Here is a 24,400-nt window from a genome sequence, read left to right on the forward strand (position 1 = left end):
CACCTCTGAAATTTGTGTTGGACTTTTTTCACTACTTTGTGACATTTTATTAACAAAAAAAATCAGCAAATTGACTGATGATTAGTTGTTTCTGCTCTTATCATGTGTGAAGAAACAACCAAAGCAGCTCCGTACAAATTGTGCATGAAATGAAACGTTAACATGATGGAACTGCTTTGAAAATGAGCTTGCTTGATTCATTCATTCATTCATTCATTCATTCATATTAGCACAAAACTGACATAATGAAGGTCTTCAAACCACATTTTGACAAACCATTTTCAGGACATTACTGGTTTTATGTTATATTTAGGGCCCCATCACCGTAGTGAATATTGTGCTACAGTGATGCATACTCCTGTACATTTTCAATGAAATCATCACAAATAATTTGCCAGAAAAACTCCTCTCACTCTGCACCTTGCGGTCATCCAGCCCTGCAGTGTGTTATACTGCCACTACATACTCCAAACCAGCAGGTGGCGGTAATGTGATCCGCACCGCCGCTGTAAAATTAATGAAAAGAAGAAAACACGAGCACAGGAATCTGGAGTTATTACCCGGTAGAATTGCGTCCGCGTTAATAGATTCAATATAAGCTATATTATCTCCTAAAGATGTCCAAAAGACATCGCTTGGACTTGGGTGATGACTACTCCTCTAGTAAGAAGAGGTCTGAAGGGTAAGTGGAGCTCCAAAGTTAACATGTCTGCTTTAACCAGTTAGGTGCTAGCTAGCTGTTAGCCGATGCTAGTTATTTGGCTAATAGCCACCATGGATGAAGAACCGAGACAATATAACCTCAGCCGTTAACGTTGTAGCTCTGGTCTTAGCCACAGTTTAACGGCACCTGAGTGTCCATCTGATACAGGGTTATAAATGTATGTCGTTTAGCTGTATTGTGTTATTGACTTAATTTAGGTTAGCTAGTGAGGACGGCTTTAGCTAACAAACGTTACCTTTACGATTGAGGCACGTGTATGTGTGGCTAACGTTCACTTAGCGAGTTGCTAACAACCATAGCTAGCTAACTTTAAATGACTAACCCTAGCTAAAAATACTGAAAGATTGAGATTTGGTTCTTGGTATAACATTAGTGCTCGACTATTAATAACGATAACGTTAAGAGCCCCAAATAAACCGTAATGTTACTGTTACTGCATGCGTGCTAACCGGCTCTTATTATCTTCTATTAACTCACTTCGTTTATTTGCCAGTTTCGTTAGGTAGCGTTACACATAGCTAAAACTATTACTGTCTAATAAAACAGCCCTGAAATGAAAACTGCTTTCATATTATCCTGTTCACTTTTAGATAAAATTATTATTAAATAGGGGTTCATTCAGTCTTATTTTGGAGGGTAACGTTAAGTTGGGATCCGTTTAAATATATTGCATTTTATCGAGGTATGAGTGTAATTTTTTTGTCCAGCCTTGCCCTAAAGTTGGTCATATATTGCATAACACCTCTAAAATGATTGTCAAAAGTCAACAGTAAAATATGCCAGTATATCCCAGTCTTGATTTTTTTAATTGAGATCATATTTTGTAGGAAACAACTTGAGGGTTGAATAAAAAAATGTAATATTAAGTGCTGTGCAAACTGTCAGTTATCATTATCAGTACATGCCCAATAATCCATTATCTTGAATTCTACTTTATAGATAAGGTCAGGTTAATACATAGTGTTATGTCTGATAGGACTCACCATAATTACTAGTTTTAGACTTGCAAATAGTGTTCAGGTCAACATCCATCATTATTCATACATCCATAGGGAGTTGTCTGATGTGAACGCTTGCAAGTTGCAAACATGGCTAAGTTCTCTTTTTCTGCTATTCACCCCACGTGATATGAGCCTGGCTAAACAAATATTTATCCTTTGTGATTTTGACAGTAGTAAAAGCAGAAATCACAACGCAGCTTCACAATAATTTCCTTCACATTGGAAATATTTCTAACAATGCCCTGCCTTGTTGTTGACAGGAGAGACAGGGACCGGGACAGAGACCGCGAGGATCGCTCCAGGGACAGGGACCGAGATAGGGACCGGGACAGGGACAGAGACCGGGATAGAGACTCGAAGCCTCCTAGTGTCCCGTCTAACAGCACGGCACCTGTACCATGCCTGGCGCCCATCAAGCAGATGGCTATGCAACAGCAGATCAACCCATTCACCAATCTGCCGCACACGCCGCGCTTCTACGAGATCCTGAAGAAGAGGTTACAGCTTCCGGTGTGGGAGTACAAGGAGAGCTTCAGCGATATCATCACACGTCATCAGAGCTTTGTCCTTGTTGGTGAAACTGGTTCTGGGAAGACAACACAGGTCTGTAATGTAATTAATTAGACATTATCTTATAAGTCAGACACTAAAAGCTTGTGTAATGAGTGGTGAAAGCTTTTGAAGTACCAGCATATCCAGTATAATGTCACAGTGTTGCCCAAAAGTGATTTTTATCAGATGATTTTAACTGAAAATATTGCAACTTGTGCTTCAATCTCCAGATCCCACAGTGGTGTGTGGACATGGTGAGAGGTTTGCCTGGTCCTAAGCGGGCAGTAGCCTGTACTCAGCCCAGGAGAGTGGCAGCTATGAGCGTAGCTCAAAGGGTGGCAGACGAAATGGACGTCATGCTTGGACAGGAAGTCGGCTACTCCATTCGATTTGAGGACTGCAGCTCTGCTAAAACAATTCTCAAGTAAGTGATTGAGGTCTGCTAATGCACTATAATTTAATTTCAGAGGCACAATGCAACCAGTCTTGTTTGTTTTAATCCAGACTTTATCACTCTAACAAAGCATGTCTGTTATTTCTTTAGGTACATGACAGATGGTATGTTACTAAGAGAAGCTATGAATGACCCACTGCTGGAGCGATATGGTGTCATCATTCTGGACGAGGCCCACGAGCGAACTCTGGCCACAGACATCCTGATGGGAGTACTCAAGGAGGTGGTGCGTCAAAGACCGGATCTGAAGGTACTGGTTAATTTTTTAATGACTGCAAGAAATGATGTGCTTGCTTTTACCATGGTGTATATTGTGTGTTGCTACAACCAAGTGCTTCACTTAAATAGGTAGGCTGTTAGGAAAATTAATCACGTTTCAAAAACATTGATCTGTGGCCCATAAGGAGTTGCATCACTATTGAAATGAACCCGTTATGCTCATTTTCAAGGTCCTCAGATAAGATAAGATATACTTTATTGATCCCCCAGAGGGGAAATTCAAATGTCACAGCAGCACAAGACAAAAAAGACATTGAATAGAATAAAGATAAAGAGGTGGGGGGGGGGGGGGGGGGGGGGTTTCAGTCTTGCACCTGGATGGGATCATCCTCTGGCTGAATGAGCTGCCCATCAGCCACAGCTTGTCGTGCAGAGGGTGAAAAGGATTGTCCAGGCTTGCACAGATTTTGTCCTTCACCCTCCTCTCAGCCACGGTCTCCAGGCTGTCCAGGTCCAGTCCCACCACAGTGCGAGCTTTCCTCACAAGCTTGTCGAGCTTGTTGGCCTCACCAGTCTTAACGCCACCCCACCAGCACACTACAGCAAAGAAGAGTGCCCTGGCCACCATAGACTGGTAGAAGGTCTTGAGGAGCCCACTACAGACACCGACATTTCTGAGTCTTGAATAGGGGTTTTTACTATAACATGTTAACCTGCTTTATTGGTCAAAACACACTTGGTTTTCCTCATACTGTATTCACCCCTTGTCTGTGACGGCTCCATTTAGCACCAGCCTTTTCAAGCCAAGTCACGAAAACAACATGTACCATGTTTTCTGCTTCCTGCACAGGTGATCGTTATGAGTGCCACGCTAGATGCCGGAAAGTTCCAAGTGTACTTTGACAACTGTCCTCTCCTGACTATCCCCGGGCGTACACACCCTGTAGAGATTTTCTACACTCCCGAACCAGAGCGGGACTATCTCGAGGCAGCGATCCGCACTGTCATCCAGATTCATATGTGTGAGGAGGACGAAGGTGACTGCCTTCTCTTTCTCACCGGTCAGGAGGTAAGACTTGTGGAGCTGGCATTCGCATTATAGCTGCATTGTTCTGTTTCCTCAGCGCACAAAGTTGAATCAAATTTTTCTTTCAGGAAATTGATGAGGCCTGCAAACGGATCAAGCGTGAGGTAGATGACCTTGGACCTGAAGTCGGAGACATCAAAATCATTCCACTGTATTCCACATTGCCACCACAGCAGCAGCAACGGATCTTCGAGCCTCCTCCTCCGAGGAAGCCCAATGGTGCAATAGGAAGAAAGGTACATTTTACCTAGTAGAACAGAGCAATTAGATACTCTCAACAGAGTACTGCACCAGATGCATGTTACTCTGTGGATGGCTTTGCATTCTGTCTCCATTTGCATCCACTTGTCAGATTTTGATCATAGATATCTGATGGCCTTTTGATTCGTCCTCAGGTTGTGGTGTCGACAAACATTGCTGAGACCTCTCTTACAATTGATGGTGTGGTGTTTGTCATCGATCCTGGATTTGCCAAGCAAAAGGTGGGCAAAGCTTAACTCACATTGCATTTAAGTTTTTTTTTTTGTAATATGGTGCTAAATCAAAATTTGGATGATCCTGTAAAAGATTTTGTATATCTTATGATTGGCTTGTAGTCTATTGCACATCTCAGGTAAATTATCTCACTTAAACATGCTTTCAAATGTGTCTCCAGGTTTACAATCCCCGTATCAGAGTTGAGTCTTTGCTTGTGACGGCCATCAGTAAAGCTTCTGCCCAGCAGAGGGCGGGACGAGCTGGCAGAACACGTCCAGGAAAATGTTTCCGCCTGTACACAGAGAAGGCCTACAAAACAGAGATGCAGGCAAGTGACAGCAGCTACAGACTTAATTTCTTCTTCACGTTTGGAGATTTGGATGTAGACAAAAACAAAACTTCAGATAGTTTAGCCTATTCTTAAAACAAATGCACATTCATGGCAGTATTTTTTATATATTAACATTGTAAACACTCCCACTCCAGGATAACACCTACCCTGAGATTCTTCGATCCAACTTGGGATCTGTTGTGCTGCAGCTGAAAAAGCTGGGTATCGATGACCTTGTGCACTTTGACTTCATGGATCCACCAGGTGAGTTAGTCTGCATTAGTTAGATTGAATGATAAAACATTTATTAAGCTCTACTTGGGCACGACTCTGACCTCTCTGCCTTCTTCCCTTCTCCCTCCACAGCTCCAGAGACGCTGATGAGGGCCCTTGAGCTGCTGAATTACCTGGCTGCTCTCAACGATGACGGTGACCTGACAGAGCTCGGCTCCATGATGGCAGAGTTTCCTTTGGACCCCCAGCTGGCTAAGATGGTCATTGCCAGCTGCGAGTTTAACTGCTCTAACGAGATCCTTTCCATTACTGCCATGCTGTCAGGTAATGCCCAGGACTGGGCTGACCTCTTCCTTGCCTTCTGTAGGCCAAGTCTCCTGTGGTTAAACACACCAATACTGCTCACTGGTAGTTTTAGGCAGGGGGGAAGTGTCCCAGAATTTCTGTTGCGCACAGCATTTTGGATAAACGTGAATGAAGGAAGGAGTATTACGTTTTTTTACATTTTTAATTCCAATGAAAGTCTTGATATGGTGTCTCAAGCACTTAAGTCAGCACTTAAATGTGCAACATGCACAGATATGACACTGTTAAATAGAGAAGCAGATCCCCTTAGCAGGAAGTGAAAGAAAATTGAAATGGTCATGTTAAACGTGCAGTATGTAACTCTGGAGAGAGGCAGTTGATTGTTGAGTCTCATTCCCAGAAGGGCTGCGAAATTAATCTACTATTAATCATGATCAGGATTTTGGTTTCCCACAATCAAATGAACATGATTGACTGATATTGTCATTTAAAATGTGTGCTCAGCTCAGAAAACTCAGATCAGAAAAAAAATTCAGATCTAGGACAGAACCAATCATATGCAAAGAGAGCATGAGACTTGTGTCTGTGCCGCAAAGCAACACAACTCGCTTAACTAGCTGAATAACACCACAATCTGCAGTACTGTGGTGCTGTGGTGCAGTACAACAAATGCAGGAAGGCCAAAAAGAGTAATAATGCTAATGTTACCTCGCTGAATCCCTGTCCTCTCCAGCATCAGCTGAGACATCTATAGCAGTGCCACTGTACAGTGCACAATCGTACCGTGGCAGCTATAAAACATACAAAAAACAAGGCAGTGGATTCTTAGCCATCCAACTCCCAACGACAGACTGAAATAACCTGTGCAATCATTTTATTTAGACAAAGATATTTGTCCAATGAACACTGTTTCTTTTCCTTGCATTTTGGAATGGCACATTTTAGTTAGTCTATATTTAAGGATGCAATTACATTTATATTTTGCTTCGAGGAGATGTACTGAATTGAAGGTGAAGAAGAACCTTATTTTACCTAATTACTTTGATGCAAAAATGTGTTAACTAACAGGAATGCAGAACAACCTGGAAGTTAAAGCAGTGTTCTGTTTATTTAGATGTAAAGTGCAATAAAAATAGTTATCCCTAAAGTCAACGAATAATCGTGATGCTAATATTAATCACAACAAGTATGACTTTCATTTTGGCTGTAATTGTGCAGCCCTAATTCCCTGGTCATCAAATACCAACACTTGAGTTTGGTAGTCGGACTGAACCACAAACCCAAAGCGTGAGTATTTTACGACCACGGAATGAGACTCAACAACTAACCATCTATTGCCAGAGTTACATACAGTACCTTAAACTAAACATGTAGCAAATAAGTATTGGCCCGAGGTCATGTGAAACTGTTTCTTGATTTAATTCTGAGAATTAATTTAGTTTAAACCAGTTGGCAACAATGATACATAGGTTGTGCAGTATACCAAGTTACCCTCTGAATTGTAGTTCGATCCAGATGTGAGAAAGTGGCAAATATTATGTTCACAGTGAGGTGCAGACTAAAGTTTGAAACAAAGATTGTCATTATTCCCAAGGTAATACTGCAAACAAAATATATGTATGTACAATAATCATTATTATTTAATCATGATAGTGTATATCATAATCTGCATACCATTTTTTCATAGCTCATAGCAGACAGCCCTATATGAACGTTATGTCATAAAAAGCCCTTTTTTATTCACAAATTCAGGTTTGGTTGGAATATCTTTCATTCTGGACAGCTTCACTTGAATTTTAAAGCGCTCCCTTAATTCTATACTATTTTCATTTTAGGTTGAAATTAGTTACAGCCATAATACTGTATGTCCAGCATGTTCATTGAATAGTGAGTGTTTCTTCACCAAAGCAAGTGGATAGGGCAGGCACCACTTAAGATTTTATTCATAGTCATCGCATTTATCAGAATTTTCTGTTCATTGAAATAATGCATTGTGAATTTTAACGATTAGCGTTATGCCTAGCTGTATGTAGCCTGGAAGTTTTTTAATTATCTGCTCTCTTTAAGATTTTTTCTACATCCACAAAATGCCCATTTGTTTATCAGTTAGTCACAGTGTAATCTTGAATTCATGAATAAAACTTTGTTTTTCTCACATGCCTCCACGGTGAACAGAGAATCCAAATATGTGAAAAACAAGTTTTCTTTATGAATGTAAGGTAACACTCAATGAGTAATTGATATACAAATGGTCATTTCGTCTGTTAAGTCTTCCTTTAAAGGCCTGAGCATTATGTCTTGATACCAAAAAGTAGAATTTCTGACTCTTGAGAAGTTAAAGCATTTGCTGGTGTCCCTAACACTTTGTAGTTGTGTGAAAACTCTTGTTTTACAGATGTGGTTAAATGACCCCCCTCTCTACGAGCTAGTAGCCATTACAGTTGGGAATGACCATGAGAAAAGACTGCAGCCCCCTTTGATAGAGCTTGTGGTCCTGCCCTGTCCCAACGCAGTGTCGAGTGCCCTAGCATCATAGGCTTTGCTCCATTTTTCTGTGAATATTTGACTCATCCCTATGGGCGGCTTTGTTGGGGCCCATACCAACCTTGTTTAGTCCCACAGTGTTTTGTCCGCCCCACGGAGGCTAAGAAGGCAGCAGACGAGTCCAAGATGAGGTTTGCTCACATCGACGGAGACCACTTGACGCTGCTCAACGTCTACCACGCCTTCAAACAAAGTGAGTATCAGTGTTGAAGATCCCCTTGAGACGTGTTTCATGAATTAAATATAGTTGGAATACTGATGGGAAATGGACTGCGCATTTATAGCATCTTTTAGTCTTCCGACAACTCAGAGTGCTTTTACACTACATTCTGTCACCCATTCACACATACGTTCGCTCAAGGATACTTGGACATGCAGACTGGTGGGCGCTAGTTAGGAGCCCTGCTCATTTATGATTACTGCATTGCTGTGGAAAATGGGGGTCACCCTCTTGTGTCCTCCCAGGTCGCCCTGGTGAGCAAGTGGCTTCATTTTGAGCTGCCCAACCCCTTTAGCATTGTGAACTATGTTCACACTATGAGCATTATCCACGCTAATACCGATAACAGTGCTGATGGAGCTAACAGTGATAACATTATTAACAATGCTAAAGGGGGCTTGTGCCTCAAAATTGAGCACCACTGAAATGCTTGTTTTGGTCTTCACCTACTTGTGAGACAAATGTGTCCTTAGCTTGAAGGATACCCCACTGTGCCCACAAGCTAGTCACTAACTTCGTCTGTTTGTTTGTCTTTAGTGCGGGGCAGGTAGTGACTGCGGGTTTGTTGAGCATTTTCACTGACTGGAACGAACAAATCCAAAACATGTTTATATGAAAAACAGTGCTTTGTGCAGCTTCAGATTTGTTACCTGACATTTAATCAAATGTTTGAATCCTTGTTATACTTTTCCAGACCACGAGTCCAACCAGTGGTGCTATGACAACTTTGTCAACTATCGTTCACTGATGTCTGCTGACAACGTGCGGCAGCAGCTGTCCAGGATCATGGACCGCTTCAACCTGCCGCGCCGAAGCACAGAGTTCACCAGCAGAGATTACTACACCAACATCCGCCGAGCGCTCTGCACCGGCTTCTTCATGCAGGTGAGCACAGATTAGTAAATGTAAGACGCTGATCTAAAGACGGTTAACAGGATGTAACTTAAGTTTACACCAGAAATGTTTGTTTACTCACATTTATCTGTTTCTTAATACATGTTTGTAACCTGCAGGTGGCTCATTTGGAGCGCACAGGTCATTACCTCACAGTCAAAGACAACCAAGTGGTCCAACTGCACCCATCCACAGTCCTGGACCACAAGCCCGAGTGGGTGCTCTACAACGAATTTGTCCTCACCACCAAAAACTACATCCGCACTTGCACAGACATCAAACCAGAGTGGTATGTGTGCTGATATTTAAATGATTCTTAATACAGGTTCATAAAGACAAGCTGAACTTTGCATTTGATCTCCTGACCGACTTACTCATGGCCTTCTTTCCTCTGTTACAGGCTGGTGAAGATTGCACCGCAGTACTATGAAATGAGTAACTTCCCACAATGTGAAGCTAAGAGACAGCTGGAGCGAATCATTGCCAAACTAGAGAGCAAGGAGTATTCCCAGTACTGAACAATAGCCAAGAAGTGTCCTGGAAAACAACTGCGTACTTTAGTTTTAGATCTTTCTGTATCATTGTATCTTAATGTTTAAAATTTGGCATTTTGATTTTTATATTTTGTTTGCTTTTTGTTTTGTTTCTTTTTTCCCATCACTGTTAATTCTGTAACTAAGTGTAATGTCAGATAAAAATATCAGCAGCAAATATTAGACCTGGATATGAAGATTTTCAAAAGGAATATCAGAGACATGTCATTTAGATGTGGTTGACTTTCCTTTAGGGGGTTGCTGAGTCATAAAAAAATTGTGCTTGCTTTGTTTCTTTAATAAAGGAGCTTTGACTTAATTTCTGTGTATATATTAATAAGTAAAGTTATTGCAGATGTTGTGCAGTCCCTATCAGAGTTGTTTAGCTTTTGTGTTGGGACACTGATTTAGCAGTTAACTTTGCTTGTTTAAATATGTAAATAAGTCTTGAGACTGGTTTCTGATTAACTGATACACAGATCAGTACCACTACTGTTAGAAGTACACAATAGTACTGTTTCAGTATGCTAAATATCTGAAATAATATCGGTTCTCAGCAGCCACTTTATTACAGCACACTTTATTTAACCTGTGAGTTGGCATAATATGGATATGGCAGCTGCCATCTCCCGCTGGTGGCATCATTTGGAGCTCAAGTCTGCACAGTAGCAATCTCTTCAGTATCGACTTCCCACCCATGCACCCATCTAAACAATGCCAGACAGTGGCATTGATCTCAAGCACACTGAGTGGCACACATAGCTGTCAATTCTGATGCTAGTTGTTTTTATACCATTAAATAACTCACTGAGAGCAAACTTATAAACAGAACCTTGAGCATACAGTAGTGTGATTTTAAAAAAACAAACAAACAAAAAAACCACCCAAAATGTCAGATACCATCTTTGGGGAAAATGTATTTGACTCGTGCTTTGATGTTTTAGTTTGGCCTTGAATGTAAGAGTTCAATCTTTAGATAAGTTTGCCTTATACATTGTCAAATATTCTTCCCTCCAACCCAGCACCATAATGCAATCACTTGAGCCCCCCCCCCGCCACCCCCCTCACTGTGTGCAACACCCTCAGAAGCTGCGAAGCAACCTTTGGCATTACCCTAACCCAGGGCTGCAGGATTTCAGTTGAAGTTGGTGAATGTTTCCCCTCACTTAACCACTAAAACAACTTTTGTCTGTCTGAGTGTGAAGCAATATGCATTTGTGGTAATAGTTAAAGCAGGAACCTCATCGTGGTGAAATGAGTCATCATTTTCTCACACTTTGTTTAGGAAATACCTGTTTATTGCAATACAAAACAAAAAGTACCAATCAGTGGTGATCACATTTGTTTTTAAATGCCATACTGTACATAGATATTGCATAACAGATTAAGGTGGTTACAGTGTTGTTATTTAAACATGTTGCAATCATTGATGTTCCAGCATTGTATTCATTGCTATGAAAAAAACTGTTAAAAAATGTTAAGAAAAAGTATAATCTTAACACATTTATGTTGTGATGGTTCAAAACTTCAAAATTTACTCCACAATAGGACCCAGGACCTTGTGTGTTCCAATCTTCAGTGGTTTCTGGTAGACAAGACACTGTGCATCTCTGAAAGTTAACATGCTGACGGTCTGCAGCAAAGGCCAGCAAGGTGAAAATTGCACTTGGTAGAGGGAGCCAAACTTCTTTAAGAACCATAGTCACAGGTGATAAACACACACCTATGAGCCCTCATGGACTTAAGGCATACCACTGCCATCACGTAAGGTCTGTGAGGGCAGAGAGTGCAAGTAGCTAATAGACTGTCCTCAAATTTTTTTTTTTTCAAATGACACGATCTGAGCAGGGAACATCACAATTTGGGTGAACTGCTCACAATAACTGCTGAACTGCTACTAATTTAAGCTTAAAGAGCGCAGAGTTCAATTTCAAGGAAAAGTTTACCTCGCACCTCCTCAAATATCCTTCCAACCAACCAATATTTATTAAAGCTGAGGGTAATTTTACTTCAATCATATGCTGAAAAATGAATTAATTCAATATAGACTATACATACTGTCATTGTTTTTTCTTTGTTGTTGTTGTTGTTTATTTACTAAATATAACTGCTTGACTAAATAAGCACCAGTGACCGTCATCGCTACCACTGTTTTTCGATATCCTCTATGGTCTCTGGCAGGCACCGGTTACGTGTCTCTGATAGTGTTCTAGCCACTATTCCCCCCAGTACAGCTGTAGAGCACAGGACGAGCTGGGGCAGGTCTTTCCACACGTCATCCAGTAAAAGAATCAAAGGAGCCACAGCAACACCAAGTCGACCCATGAAGGAGTTGAAACCCATACCACTCTGCCTAAAAACACACACAGAGGAGACGAACTTCAGGGCTCTAAATGATGATTTTGTTCATTTTAAAATGGGAAAAAATACGTTCGTTGTTCTGCAGTGTTGACATACACCAATCAGCTGCAACATTGATGAGGTGAATTACACTGATCATCTCATTACAATGCAATTGTCACAGTCCCTGTCTCTCATTCCCCTCCTGTCACTCTGCTGCAGTGATTTTCCACTCTCCCTCCCTCTGCTCCACTCTACCTGCCAGCCACGCCCACCTTATCAGCAAAACTCTGCTCACCTGCCTACACAGCTGCAGCTCATCATAATCAGCCCTGCATATAAGCCTCTCCAGCACTCTCACTCGTTGCCAGATTGTTCTTCAGCATCATGCGAGACTTTCCAGCGTTCATCTCCTGTCTGATCTCCCGGTGCCGACTCTGCCTGTTCCCGACCTGCTCTCCTCGTCTGCCTCCCGGTAAACTCACCTGCCTTCTGTCCCTGACCTCGTGCTCTGCCTCAGCGTTTCTGGTATCTGACTGCTCGGCTGGTAACGACTCCTCCGCCTGGCCTTGTCTATCCTCCTGCCTGCTCCCCATCGGTGCCTCTGCCTTCGTGGACTGCTCATCTGGCTACGACCCCCCCGCCTGCCTCCGACCACTCCTCTGCTCTCTCCCCGTCGGCACCTCCGCACGTGCAGCCGGCTCTTCGGGCCACGGAGCTTCCTCCTCGTCGTCATCGGCTGAATTAAGCTACTTCTCTTCCCCTCACACCAAAAGAGAACTGAACTGTTTGGGGCTGGGGGCTAAGGAGCTTCCCCTAGGTTCCACGGCCGACTCCGGCCGCGTCTCTTCCCCTCGTCTGAGCCCCAGAGACTGTGTGAGGGCTTTCAGCCCGAAGAACGAACTTTATTCTGTGTTTATTCTATCTGCTCCGTACCTTGTTTGCTGTGGTGAAAATAAAGGTCATTACCAACCGTTCCTGAGCGCCTGTGTACTGCATTTGGGTCCATACCACACCCGTTTCAGTACAATCTGGCCAGAAATGGACCCAGCAGACCCCGCTTCTCCTCAGTCTCGCCTAGGCCAGGTGGAGGGAATGCTCCAGCAGCATGAGGCTCAGTTAGCCTCCAACGCGGCGGAGGCCCGTCAGTCAGCGTCAGCTCTGGAACGAGCGCTAACCTCGCTAGCCGCCCAGGTACAACAGATGGCGGCCTCCATGACTCAACACGCTGCCTCTGCCTCAGCTCCAGCCCCTCCTGCTCCGACCCCGGGGCCATCATCAAGCACCACATCTGAGCCCGGTGGGGCGCCAGAACGCTACGCTGGGGATCCTGAGGGTTGCAACCCTTTCCTGACGAACTGTTCAATTCTGTTTGCCCTGCAACCCCATACCTTCGCCACAGAGGGAGCTAGAGTCGCCTTCGCCATCAACCACCTCACTGGAAGGGCACGTCTCTGGGGTACGGCGGAGTGGGAGAGAGGCACGCCAGCCTGCGCTTCTTTCCAGGCCTTCTCAGAGGAGCTTCGCAAGGTGTTCGGACCCGTTTCCCTGGGTCCTGATGCTACAGGGGGACTCATGAGTCAGAGGCAGGGGGATCGGACAGCTTCAGACTATGCCATAGACTTCAGAACCCGGGCTCGTCTCAGTGACTGGAACGCTGCTGCCCAATGCGACGCCTTCCTCAACGGACTAGCTCCTTACATTAAGGATGAGCTGGTCTCGTTTGACCTCCCTAGCTCCCTGGACGGGCTCATCGAGCTGACCACGAGGCTAGACAGACGGATACAGGCGAGGAGGAGGGAGCAACGCCATGAGGGAGGAGATCATCGGCTTTCCACCCGTCAGTGTGGGTTTCCAGCCACCCCTGTCCTTTCCTCTGAACCCATGCATGGGGGGGCGGAGCCCATGCAGGTGGGGCGCACCAGCCTAACACCAGAGGAGCGAGAGCGCCAACACCGGGGAAATCTCTGCCTCTACTGTGGCCTCACCGGCCATTTTGTCTCCCGGTGTCCAGTAAAAGGGAGGGCTCAGCAGTAAAAAGGAGCGTTCTGCTGAGCCGGTCCCAGAACTCTGCCCCCAACCCAAGACCACTGTTTCACGTCCAGCTCCTGCTGACAGGGGGGTCCCACACCCTCACCACCTTCATCGACTCGGGGGCTGATGTCAACCTGATCGATGAGGAACTCGCCTGTCAACTGGACATTGGTCAAGTTCCTCTCCCTCGTCCCATGCCGGCCAGCGCTCTGGATGGTCATCTTCTGGGGACCGTCACTCATCAAACCACCCCCATCTCGATGCTCCTGTCCGGCACACACCATGAGACCATCCGGTTTCATATCCTGAGGTCTCCCAACCTTCCCCTGATCCTCGGCTACCCTTGGCTTTGCCGTCATAACCCCCATATAGACTGGTCTACGGGGTCCATCCTGGGATGGAGCCCCTCCTGTCAACAGATCTGCCTCAGACCGGCAGTTGCACCCACGCTGCCTGCCAGCTCCTGTTCCACCCCAGACCTCTCCATGGTGCCCCCTGACTACCACAATTTCCGGGAGGTGTTCAGCAAGGCGAGGGCCACCTCTCTGCCCCCTCATCGGCCCTACGACTGCGCCATCGACCTCCTTCCTGGCTCTGTTCCCCCCAAGGGTCGTCTCTACTCCCTGTCCGCACCTGAAAGGGAGGCCGTGGAAACCTACATCAGTGATGCCTTGGCCGCCGGGATCATCCGACCCTCCTCATCACCTGCTGGGGCGGGGTTCTTCTTCGTCGACAAGAAGGATGGTTCCCTGAGGCCCTGCATCGACTACAGAGGGCTGAACGACATCACGGTAAAGAACCGCTATCCTCTCCCCCTCATCGCCTCAGCTTTCGAGCTGCTCCAAGGGGCCACCATCTACACCAAGTTGGACCTCCGCAACGCCTATCATCTGGTTCGGATCCGAGAGGGGGATGAGTGGAAGACAGCCTTCAACACCCCCACAGGACACTACGAATACCTGGTGATGCCTTTCGGGCTCACCAATGCCCCGGCTGTTTTCCAAGCCCTCATCAATGACGTACTAAGGGACATGCTGAACAAGTTTGTGTTCGTCTACCTAGACGATATCCTGATCTTCTCCCGGTCCAAGCAAGAACACATACATCATGTCCAGACGGTGCTACAACGCCTGCTGGAGAACTCCCTGTTCGTCAAGGCTGAGAAGTGCGAGTTCCACGCCTCCTCTGTCGCCTTCCTGGGGTACATCATCAGCCAGGACCGCATGGAGATGGACCCCGCTAAGGTCTCAGCCGTCACCTCCTGGCCTGTCCCTGACTCTCGCAAGCAGTTGCAACACTTCCTGGGGTTCGCCAACTTCTACAGGAGGTTCATCCGGGGCTACAGCACAGTGGCAGCACCTCTCACCGCCCTCACCTCCTCCAAGGTCCCCTTTCGATGGACTTCAGCTGCCGAGGAGGCGTTCCAGCACCTGAAGGGGTGATTCAGCTCAGCCCCCATTCTCCTGATCCCTGACCCCGAGAGACAGTTCGTAGTGGAGGTTGATGCTTCTGATGTGGGGGTGGGGGCTGTCCTCTCCCAGCGTTCTGCCGAGGACCAGAAACTACACCCCTGCGCTTTCTTCTCCAGGCGTCTGTCTCCAGCTGAGAGGAATTATGACATCGGTAATCGAGAACTGTTGGCGGTGAAGCTGGCACTGGAGGAGTGGCGCCATTGGTTGGAGGGAACCAAGACCCCCTTCCTCGTCTGGACCGATCACAAGAACCTGGAGTACATCCGCTCGGCCAAAAGACTGAACTCTCGTTAGGCCCGGTGGGCTCTGTTCTTCGCCAGATTCAGCTTCACCCTCTCCTACCGGCCAGGCTCCCGCAACGTTAAACCTGACGCCCTGTCCCGACAGTTCATGGTCGGGGAAGAGGGCCCCTCCAGTCCAGACAACATCCTCCCCGCTTCCTGTCTGGTGGCCGCTCTCACCTGGGAGGTGGAGGAGCGGGTAAGAGCTGCTTTGGAGGACCAGCCGGGGCCCAGCTCCTGCCCCTAAGACCGCCTATTCGTCCCTCAGGAGTTGAGGTCTGAGGTTCTGCAGTGGGCCCACGGTTCCCGACTCACCTGTCATCCTGGAATTCATCGAACCAAGGAGGTTCTGCAATGGCGGTTCTGGTGGGCCACCTTGGATGATGACACCAGAGACTTTGTTAACTCGTGCCCAGTCTGTAACCAGAACAAGGCCCCGCGACGGGCCCCCGCCGGTCACCTGCACCCTCTGCCTGTGCCTCATCGACCCTGGTCCCACATCTCATTAGACTTCATCACCGGGCTGCCGCTGTCAGGAGTCTACACCACCATTCTGACAGTAGTAGACCGGTTCACCAAGATGGCTCATTTCGTGCCCCTGCCCAAGCTCCCTTCGGCCAAGGAGACTGCTGAGCTGGTCTTGCAGCACGTGTTCCAGCTCCACGGCCTCCCGTCCGACGTGGTCTCCGACCGAGGCCCCCAGTTCACCTCTGCATTCTGGAGAGAATTCTGCCGCCTCCTGGGAGCCTCCACCAGCCTGTCCTCTGGGTTTCATCCCCAGTCCAATGGCCAGTCAGGAGATGGAGGCAGCTCCGCTGCATGGCTTCCAAGCACCCTGCCTCCTGGTCCACACAACTGCTGTGGGTGGAATACGCCCACAATACCCTCATCAGCTCCGCCACTGGGCTCTCTCCATTCCAGTGCGCTTATGGCTACCAGCCTCCCCTGTTTCCTGCCCAGGAGAAGGAAACCGTCTGCCTGTCAGTGGAGGCCTTCATCCGCCGCTGCCGCCGGACCTGGACACAGGCCAGGACCGCTTTCCTACGGGCCACAGATTGTTATTCGACAGCCGCCAACCGCCGCCGCTCCCAGGCCCCCCCTTACCAGGTGGGACAGAAAGTGTGGCTGTCAACCCGGGACCTTCCTCTGAGGGTGGAGTCGAAGAAATTGGCTCCCAAGTTTATTGGACCATTCCCCATTGAGAAGGTTGTAAACCCAGTGGCTGTTTGGCTCAAGCTGCCCCGCACCATGCGGATTCATCCCACCTTCCATGTCTCCAGGATTAAGCCGTTCCGGGAGAGTCCCCTGCAGCCTGCCTCTCAGCAACCTCCACCTCCTTGCATCATTGACCTGGTACACGGTGCACCGCCTGCTGCGCTCTCGTCGTCGTGGGAGGGGTCTGCAATACCTCGTCGACTGGGAGGGGTACGGCCTGGAAGAGCGGTCATGGGTTCCGGCCCATCAGATCCTGGATGCGCGACTCATTGAGGAGTTCCATCGCCAACACCCTGATCAGCCTCCAACATCGCCTCGGCACGAGGGGGTCACAACACCGACCCTCAGTCCCCTCTTGCATCTGAGACATCTGGGTCTGAGAAGGAAGACGGGGGGTCAGTCTCGGAAGAGGACGAGGAGGCTGGGACGGAGGCCTCAGAAGAATTTTAGCCCTCCTCCAGGCCCCCTCCACCCACCCGGCTCCTCTAGAACTGTTTGGGACGTCAGGGGCCGTCCCTTGAGGGGGGGGTTCTGTCACAGTCCCTGTCTCTCATTCCCCTCCTGTCACTCTGCTGCAGTGATTTTCCACTCTCCCTCCCTCTGCTCCACTCTACCTGCCAGCCACGCCCACCTTATCAGCCCAACTCTGCTCACCTGCCTACACAGCTGCAGCTCATCATAATCAGCCCTGCATATAAGCCTCTCCAGCACTCTCACTCGTTGCCAGATTGTTCTTCAGCATCATGCGAGACTTTCCAGCGTTCATCTCCTGTCTGATCTCCCGGTGCCGACTCTGCCTGTTCCCGACCTGCTCTCCTCGTCTGCCTCCCGGTAAACTCACCTGCCTTCTGTCCCTGACCTCGTGCTCTGCCTCAGCGTTTCTGGTATCTGACTGCTCGGCTGGTAACGACTCCTCCGCCTGGCCTTGTCTATCCTCCTGCCTGCTCCCCATCGGTGCCTCTGCCTTCGCGGACTGCTCATCTGGCTACGACCCCCCGGCCTGCCTCCGACCACTCCTCTGCTCCCCATCGGCACCTCCGCACGTGCAGCCGGCTCTTCGGGCCACGGAGCTTCCTCCTCGTCGTCATCGGCTGAAGTAAGCTACTTCTCTTCCCCTCACACCAAAAGAGAACTGAACTGTTTGGAGCCGGGGGCTACAGAGCTTCCCCTCTGTTCCACGGCCGACTCCGGCCGCGTCTCTTCCCCTCATCTGAGCCCCAGAGACTGTGTGAGGGCTTTCAGCCCGAAGAACGAACTTTATTCTGTATTTATTCTATCTGCTCCGTACCTTGTTTGCTGTGGTGAAAATAAAGGTCATTACCAACCGTTCCTGAGTGCCTGTGTACTGCATTTGGGTCCATACCACACCCGTTTCAGCAATATTCTCTTGGAGTACCTTGGGTCCTGGCATTCCTGTGGATGCCACTTGACATGCACGAAACAACATTGCAGACCAAGCACTGCCCCTAATGGCAACAGCACGCCCCAGTGGCAGTGGCCCTCCAAACAGGACAATGTTTCATGCCACACTGCTAAGCAATGGCCTGAGGAACACGACAAAGAGCTCAAGGCATGGACCAGGTCTACAAATTCCTCCCAATCTCAATCTAATTAAGCATCTGTAGGATGTACCCGTATCCCACCTCGCAACCCACAAGACTCAAAGGATCCACGGCCAATGCGCTGGTGCCAGAAACCACAGGACACCCCCAGAGGTCCTGTATCAATACCTCAACAGTTCAGAGGCTCCACCATGGATCAGACTTAGCTCTGACCTGTCAAGGCACGGACACAGGACATCACGTCCCATAGATGGCACTGCCATTGGGGAGCTTCTTTACCATGGGGGGGGTTGACTTGGTCTGCAATGGTGTTTTGTGGGGCGGTGTGTGTCAAGTGGCATCCACATGAATCCCAGAACCTCAGGTTTACCAGCAGAACATTGCATTGTAACAAGATGATCAATGTTACTCTCTTCACCTCTCAGTGGTTTTAATGTTGTGGCTGAATGGTGTTTTTAGGCTTTAGGAATGGGATGAATGTATAATTACCTCACTACAGTGGGATAGAGCTCAGAACTGTAGAGCACAAGAGTTGTAAAGGATGCTGAAGAAAACCCTTTTCCAATGATTGCCACCACTGTTCTGACAACAGACATATCTGAAAAAAGACAGCAGAAGCTGGGGGATGACTTTTATTGTTGCAGTTGCTGAATTTGAAGTAATGAAAATAGTATAGTTCTTTATATTTTCCTGTTTTTAATGACCATGATTTCTGTTATTGAGACCATTAACAATTTAAAACAACAAAATAACCTAAACCTTACTTCTAAGTCTGTGGACATCAATGAATGCCTACCTTTAGGTACTAAAATGTTGATTCCAAGACAGGTGCCGGCCATCAGCAAAGCTCCCACCTCAGTGCATCGCCTGCCTATCCTATCCAGTAAGTAGTAAACTGATAGTTTGGCTGGGAGCTCAATTAAAGCATAAGTAAATTGAGTGAGGTAGATGTTGAGCCCAAAGCCTGTGATGTTAAAGCTGATGCCATAAAATGTGATTGCCACACAAAACCTAGAGGAAGAGACATCACAATTGGTAGTTTGTTTAGATATAATCAGAATTATTCACCTGGATCTTTTAAAATGAGATACAAACATAATATTACAACCCAAAGGTCATTGAACACAATGACATTTGGAATACAGACCACAATATACCAGTACGTAGGGCCAGTCTCCTCATTTTGGATGTCCGTATCAGATCGAGGTACGAATAGTGCCGATCTCTTTTCTCAGTCACAACAATAGTGGATAGTGTCTGAAACAATACAGAGCAGCATTATTCTCTGAACCATGTGATATACAACAGTGTATTAAGTGTATTAGAAATTCTCTTAATATACCCATCATATGGAATATGCTGACCTCTGTTTTCAGTGTGTGAATTGAGTCCTCTGTTTGGTTCATCTTGGCACATTTTTTCAGATACATCTGAGCTTGCTCCAGCTTTCCATTGGCGATGAGCCACCTTGCCGACTCTGGCATCCACCTAATGTTGAAGGCAAAGATGTTTTCTCACTCCTGATGTATTACATAGCAATGAATGACTTTTTTACATTGAAACAAATTTGACAAATGATGTGAACCTAACCTATGTATTTAACTCCAGTTGGGTACAGCGGCAGAACAAAAGTAAGTGTAAAAAAGCAAGTCCGCATTCCAATTACTATGAGCTGCCGAAAGTTTTAGAACTTTATCAATCTAACGTGGCACTCCTATAACATTGTGTTCAGTGCATCGCAAGAAGAGATTAAAATGGATATTATTTCATTTGATTTAGCTACATTGCAGAGCTGCAACGTCCACAAGATTGGAGCAATTAAGGATTTACAGCGACTCTGTCTAAAATTCTTTACGCAGGAGAAGAGAGATGTCTTGGCCTGTTTACCGACGGGATACAGTACGTCTCTGTTACATGTAACACACGTTCCGTACCTATGGCAACGCCGTCACATGGTCTGAATATCCCCGCCCATTTCTATTACAAAACGAAAGACGAATGTCCTCAGACTCCCATTCCGAAGTTAGGGAGGCTGGTCACGCGAGACTAAGTGGCTATCTTCTGCCAGCCCAGCAGCTAACTTGCGGTTTAACACTCTGCTACCGTGAATGGGAAAAAAATGATTTCATCATGCACCTCCTCTAGACTTTTGAAATGTTGTGTGACCCTATAGATAAAATCCCGCTCTTGAAACAAGTCATTTTGTGGTGACTTTGACGCTCAAAACAGTGTATCCACTGATTTACAGATGTTTCTTTCCTAATGTAAGTCTATGGGGGAAAGTCTTTTTGGGCTCTATGGCGTCATTTGATGGACCCGGATGTTGTAATTCCATGTTTGGCCAAGTAAAATTGGCTTTAAAGCCTGGCACTGTTCCAGGGGGCTTGGTTCAATCATAGCACTCAATGTTAAGCACCCCAAAACACAACCACCAGGGCACACTGTAGGGAACTTCTGTTAGCTTTAGAGTCGTACCTCCAGGTGATGATGGCCAAGATAAGAGGTGAGGTAACACTGACAATTAGCCACCTCCACTCAGTCACAAAGTAAGCAATAGCTGCAAATGCTGTGTTCCCAAACGTCCAGGATAAGCTGTCGATCACTCCAACCAGTTTCCTGTGCCTGATGTCCACCCACTCCACACCTGCAGAGAATAAACACAATCAAGAACAATCGAACATGCGGCTGTTGTGGCAAGGACATTGCCTGATATACATGGGATGTCCGCTGGCTCTACCCAGTGAGCTACTGGGCACCCCAGAACAGTGAAAACATTCAGTGCAATCCCTTTTCTGTAGACTTATTGGTAGTTTAGGCATCTGAGGTGAACTCAACATGATACAGGGTATGCTTACAACAGAAATTAAAATGTATCATTACTGAGGACCGTTGAGACAATGATGATGCCGGTGATGCAAAACCCAGTGCAGAACCTCAGCACTGCGAACATCACATAGGATGTAGAGAAAGCACTTGCAACAGCAAAAAGCATTCCAGACACATATGACACCAGCAGCATGATCCTTCGGCCAAACCTACGGAAAGTCAGAAAGTTTCCAAATTTTAATCTTACTCATCCATGGAAATATTGGGTGATCAGTCAAGTAGCCAAGCTGAGATACCTGTCACTCAGGCTTCCAAAAGTCACTGCTCCAAACATCACTCCAATAAAGAAGATGGTAGCAGTTGCTTTGTTTTTACCTCTTCTATCACACACCAGGTCCCACTTTTACAAACAAATAAAGAAGGAGATTAACTTTGTGTTCGAGGGCATAAGTGTCCTCTCTCTAAAAAGCGTTGATCATTGTTACAGAGTACAAGAAATGAAAGTCACCTGTGAGGTCAAAGTAGTCTTGAAGGTGGTGTTATCGTACACCCATCCATTCTGACATGGCACTGTGGGTACTTCAGCCATGTTGGAGGAGTTAAGCAGCAGATGATATTGAGGCTCTGCAAACATCTGACAGGAGTTTGGAGTCCCATCGTCCTGGACCGGAATACTAACAAGAAGCCTCTCTGCCTGGGATAAATTCCTAAAAAGTCCACCATCATCCAGAGAGCTGATGTCGCAGTGGTGAGAGGGAACAGCCGCTATGAAGTTATTCAGCATGAAATGGCAGGGCATTGTGAAACGGCCAATAAAGCTGATAAAAATAATCATTATCTGAAATCTGCCAAATCCATTGATATTGTCTAGAATGTTCTCGAACTTCATTGTGGCCTCTCGCTGTGTGCAAAATCCTATTAAGCTGGGAAAAAATACCTATACGTCCATGCAGTCACACTGAAAAGAAGACGACAGAAAACCTGACTCTTAGATTTTGACAAAGCAACCTTTGGCACCTTTCTCTAACCCAAGATCTCCTGGTTTACAGCTGAGATTGGTCAATGTTTCACCTCACTTAACCACTAAAATATCTTTTGTCTGTCTGAGTGTGAGGCAGTATATGCATTTGGGGTAATAGTTAAAGCAGGAACCTCATTATGTGGTTAAATGAGTCATCATTTTCTTTTACATTTTATTTAGGAAATACCTCTTTATAGCAATACAACACAACAAGTATGAAACAGTGGATGTTTAATGCATGTTACATTTGTTTTTAAACAGCATTGTGTACACAGATTTTGCATATGTAAGACAGACTAAAATGGGTACAGTGTTGTTATTTAAAGGTGTTTCGATCAGTGATCTTGGGCTACTGATAGCTATGAAGATGAATATTAAGCAGGAGATTTCTCCTCAGATGTCCAGACTGATCATCCTCTGAAACATAAAAAGTATAATCTTGTTATAACAGTTCAAAACTTCAAAATTTGGTTGGAAGTAAGGCCCAGTTGTCTGTTCCACATCTTAAGTGGTTTCTGGTAGACGGACATTTTGCGTCTCCGAAAGTAAACACACTGACAGCCCTGCAGCAAAGGCAAGCAAGGTAAGAAGCAATGCTTTATTTCTGCTCGGAATTCTTGGAAATTGGTTCTGGAGTCACCGATTTGGCCAGTGATTTCAGACTTAAATTCGTTGAGCATTTTCTGAATGTTCTCCTCCATTGTGTGAATGTCTTGGAATCTTTTCAGTTTGGTCTTAGCACTTACGTTCAGCATTATGGCTCCAGATCTTAAATTCATGCCCAGAGATTACTATTTCCATACTTCTGCAAAGGTGAAAGCACAGGTTCCCTTTAAATTTAGTAATGAATCCATTCAGGGGTTGGAACGACATCGCTTGTGCGTGACCGGAAGTAAAGTCAGAAGCAGTGCTTGGTAGAGGGAGCCACACTTCTTTAAAAACCATAATCAGACGGACACACCTATGATGGACATGAAGGAGCTGTAACCCAATCCGCTTTGCCTGTGTGACAAAAGTATATTATTTCAGGCTACAGAGAAAGCATTTCAATTTTGCCGAGGTTTACTGGTTTACTAATTCAAGTAAACATGGACAAATGTATAAATACACGACCTTGGTTTTAAGCAGCAAACAATTCCAGATAATATAGTAAACTCATTATCCAGAAAGGACCCTTGACAATGGTAACTGTTTATATAAAATATAACCTCCACTTGTGCTAATAGAACAATGGCTACAATATAGTAACCCTCTGTGCAAAAACTTTCATCTGTTTGGTCATGTTTAGGTACATGTACATTTAACATTTTGCAGCCTTTTGAAGGCCACAGACTTTATAAAACTAATAAATTTAGCAACGAGTGTTCAGAAAAGGCATTGCTGTTGTCTTAAGCTATTAGTGAAAGCCTTTTTTTTCTAAGAAGACCCACTGAGGGCAGGATGCATCCCATGATGGGTGAGTTTTGACGAATCGCAGGTTCTGTTGGTTACTGCATCACTGCGCTGATCTCACAGACCTTACATAACAGAATAGCATGACATCCAACTATCCGTAGAACTGTGGAGTCTGGGCAGTGGCTGAAATATTAAGTAGGATGTCATCGGTGTAAATAAGTGTAATAAACAATGTGTAGATGATCCTTTCAGCACACAGAAATAGGCAAGAAGTATTACAGTGTAATGCAGTGTGTTACATTCTACAAGCCTAGAGTACATAATCATCCAGTCTATGTGTAACCATTCAGTATGATTGCTTTCCACTGTCTGCAAAGTTTACAACTTACAAAACACTTGACTTATTTTCATGCTGTTTTTATTGTTGGTCATTGGTGCATTTTTATATATACTTACATATACACATAATTTTTCATATACTTGTGTATGAGGGTCACAAATGTGTCATGTTTAATTTAATTTTTTTAATTTTAACATACAGTGAATTTCTTGCACAGAGCTTTTATTTTGAAGTGCCATATCCCAGCTGTAGAGTGAGTGACCACTTGAGGGAGACAGCAAACTAGTTCAACGACATGGCCAAATACAAGTATGACACTGAATATATTAAATTGTATG

At 45.8% G+C, this 24,400-nt stretch overlaps 1 protein-coding gene across 1 annotated transcript; it reads left to right on the top strand.

Moving 5' to 3' along the window:
* Positions 1-504: 504 nt before the first annotated feature.
* Positions 505-9,895, top strand: LOC125884103 (ATP-dependent RNA helicase DHX15). The gene is made up of 14 exons (XM_049568902.1): positions 505-682; positions 1,986-2,328; positions 2,508-2,701; positions 2,822-2,981; positions 3,801-4,019; positions 4,106-4,273; positions 4,433-4,519; positions 4,693-4,842; positions 5,001-5,109; positions 5,212-5,403; positions 8,000-8,122; positions 8,844-9,034; positions 9,163-9,332; positions 9,444-9,895. Exons 1-14 carry the CDS (start codon positions 618-620, stop codon positions 9,559-9,561), a joined length of 2,289 nt encoding a protein of 762 aa, XP_049424859.1. The 5' UTR covers positions 505-617; the 3' UTR covers positions 9,562-9,895.
* The last annotated feature ends 14,505 nt before the right edge of the window (positions 9,896-24,400 follow it).

Source organism: Epinephelus fuscoguttatus, linkage group LG3, assembly GCF_011397635.1.
Source record: "Epinephelus fuscoguttatus linkage group LG3, E.fuscoguttatus.final_Chr_v1".
Classification (NCBI taxonomy): domain Eukaryota; kingdom Metazoa; phylum Chordata; class Actinopteri; order Perciformes; family Serranidae; genus Epinephelus; species Epinephelus fuscoguttatus.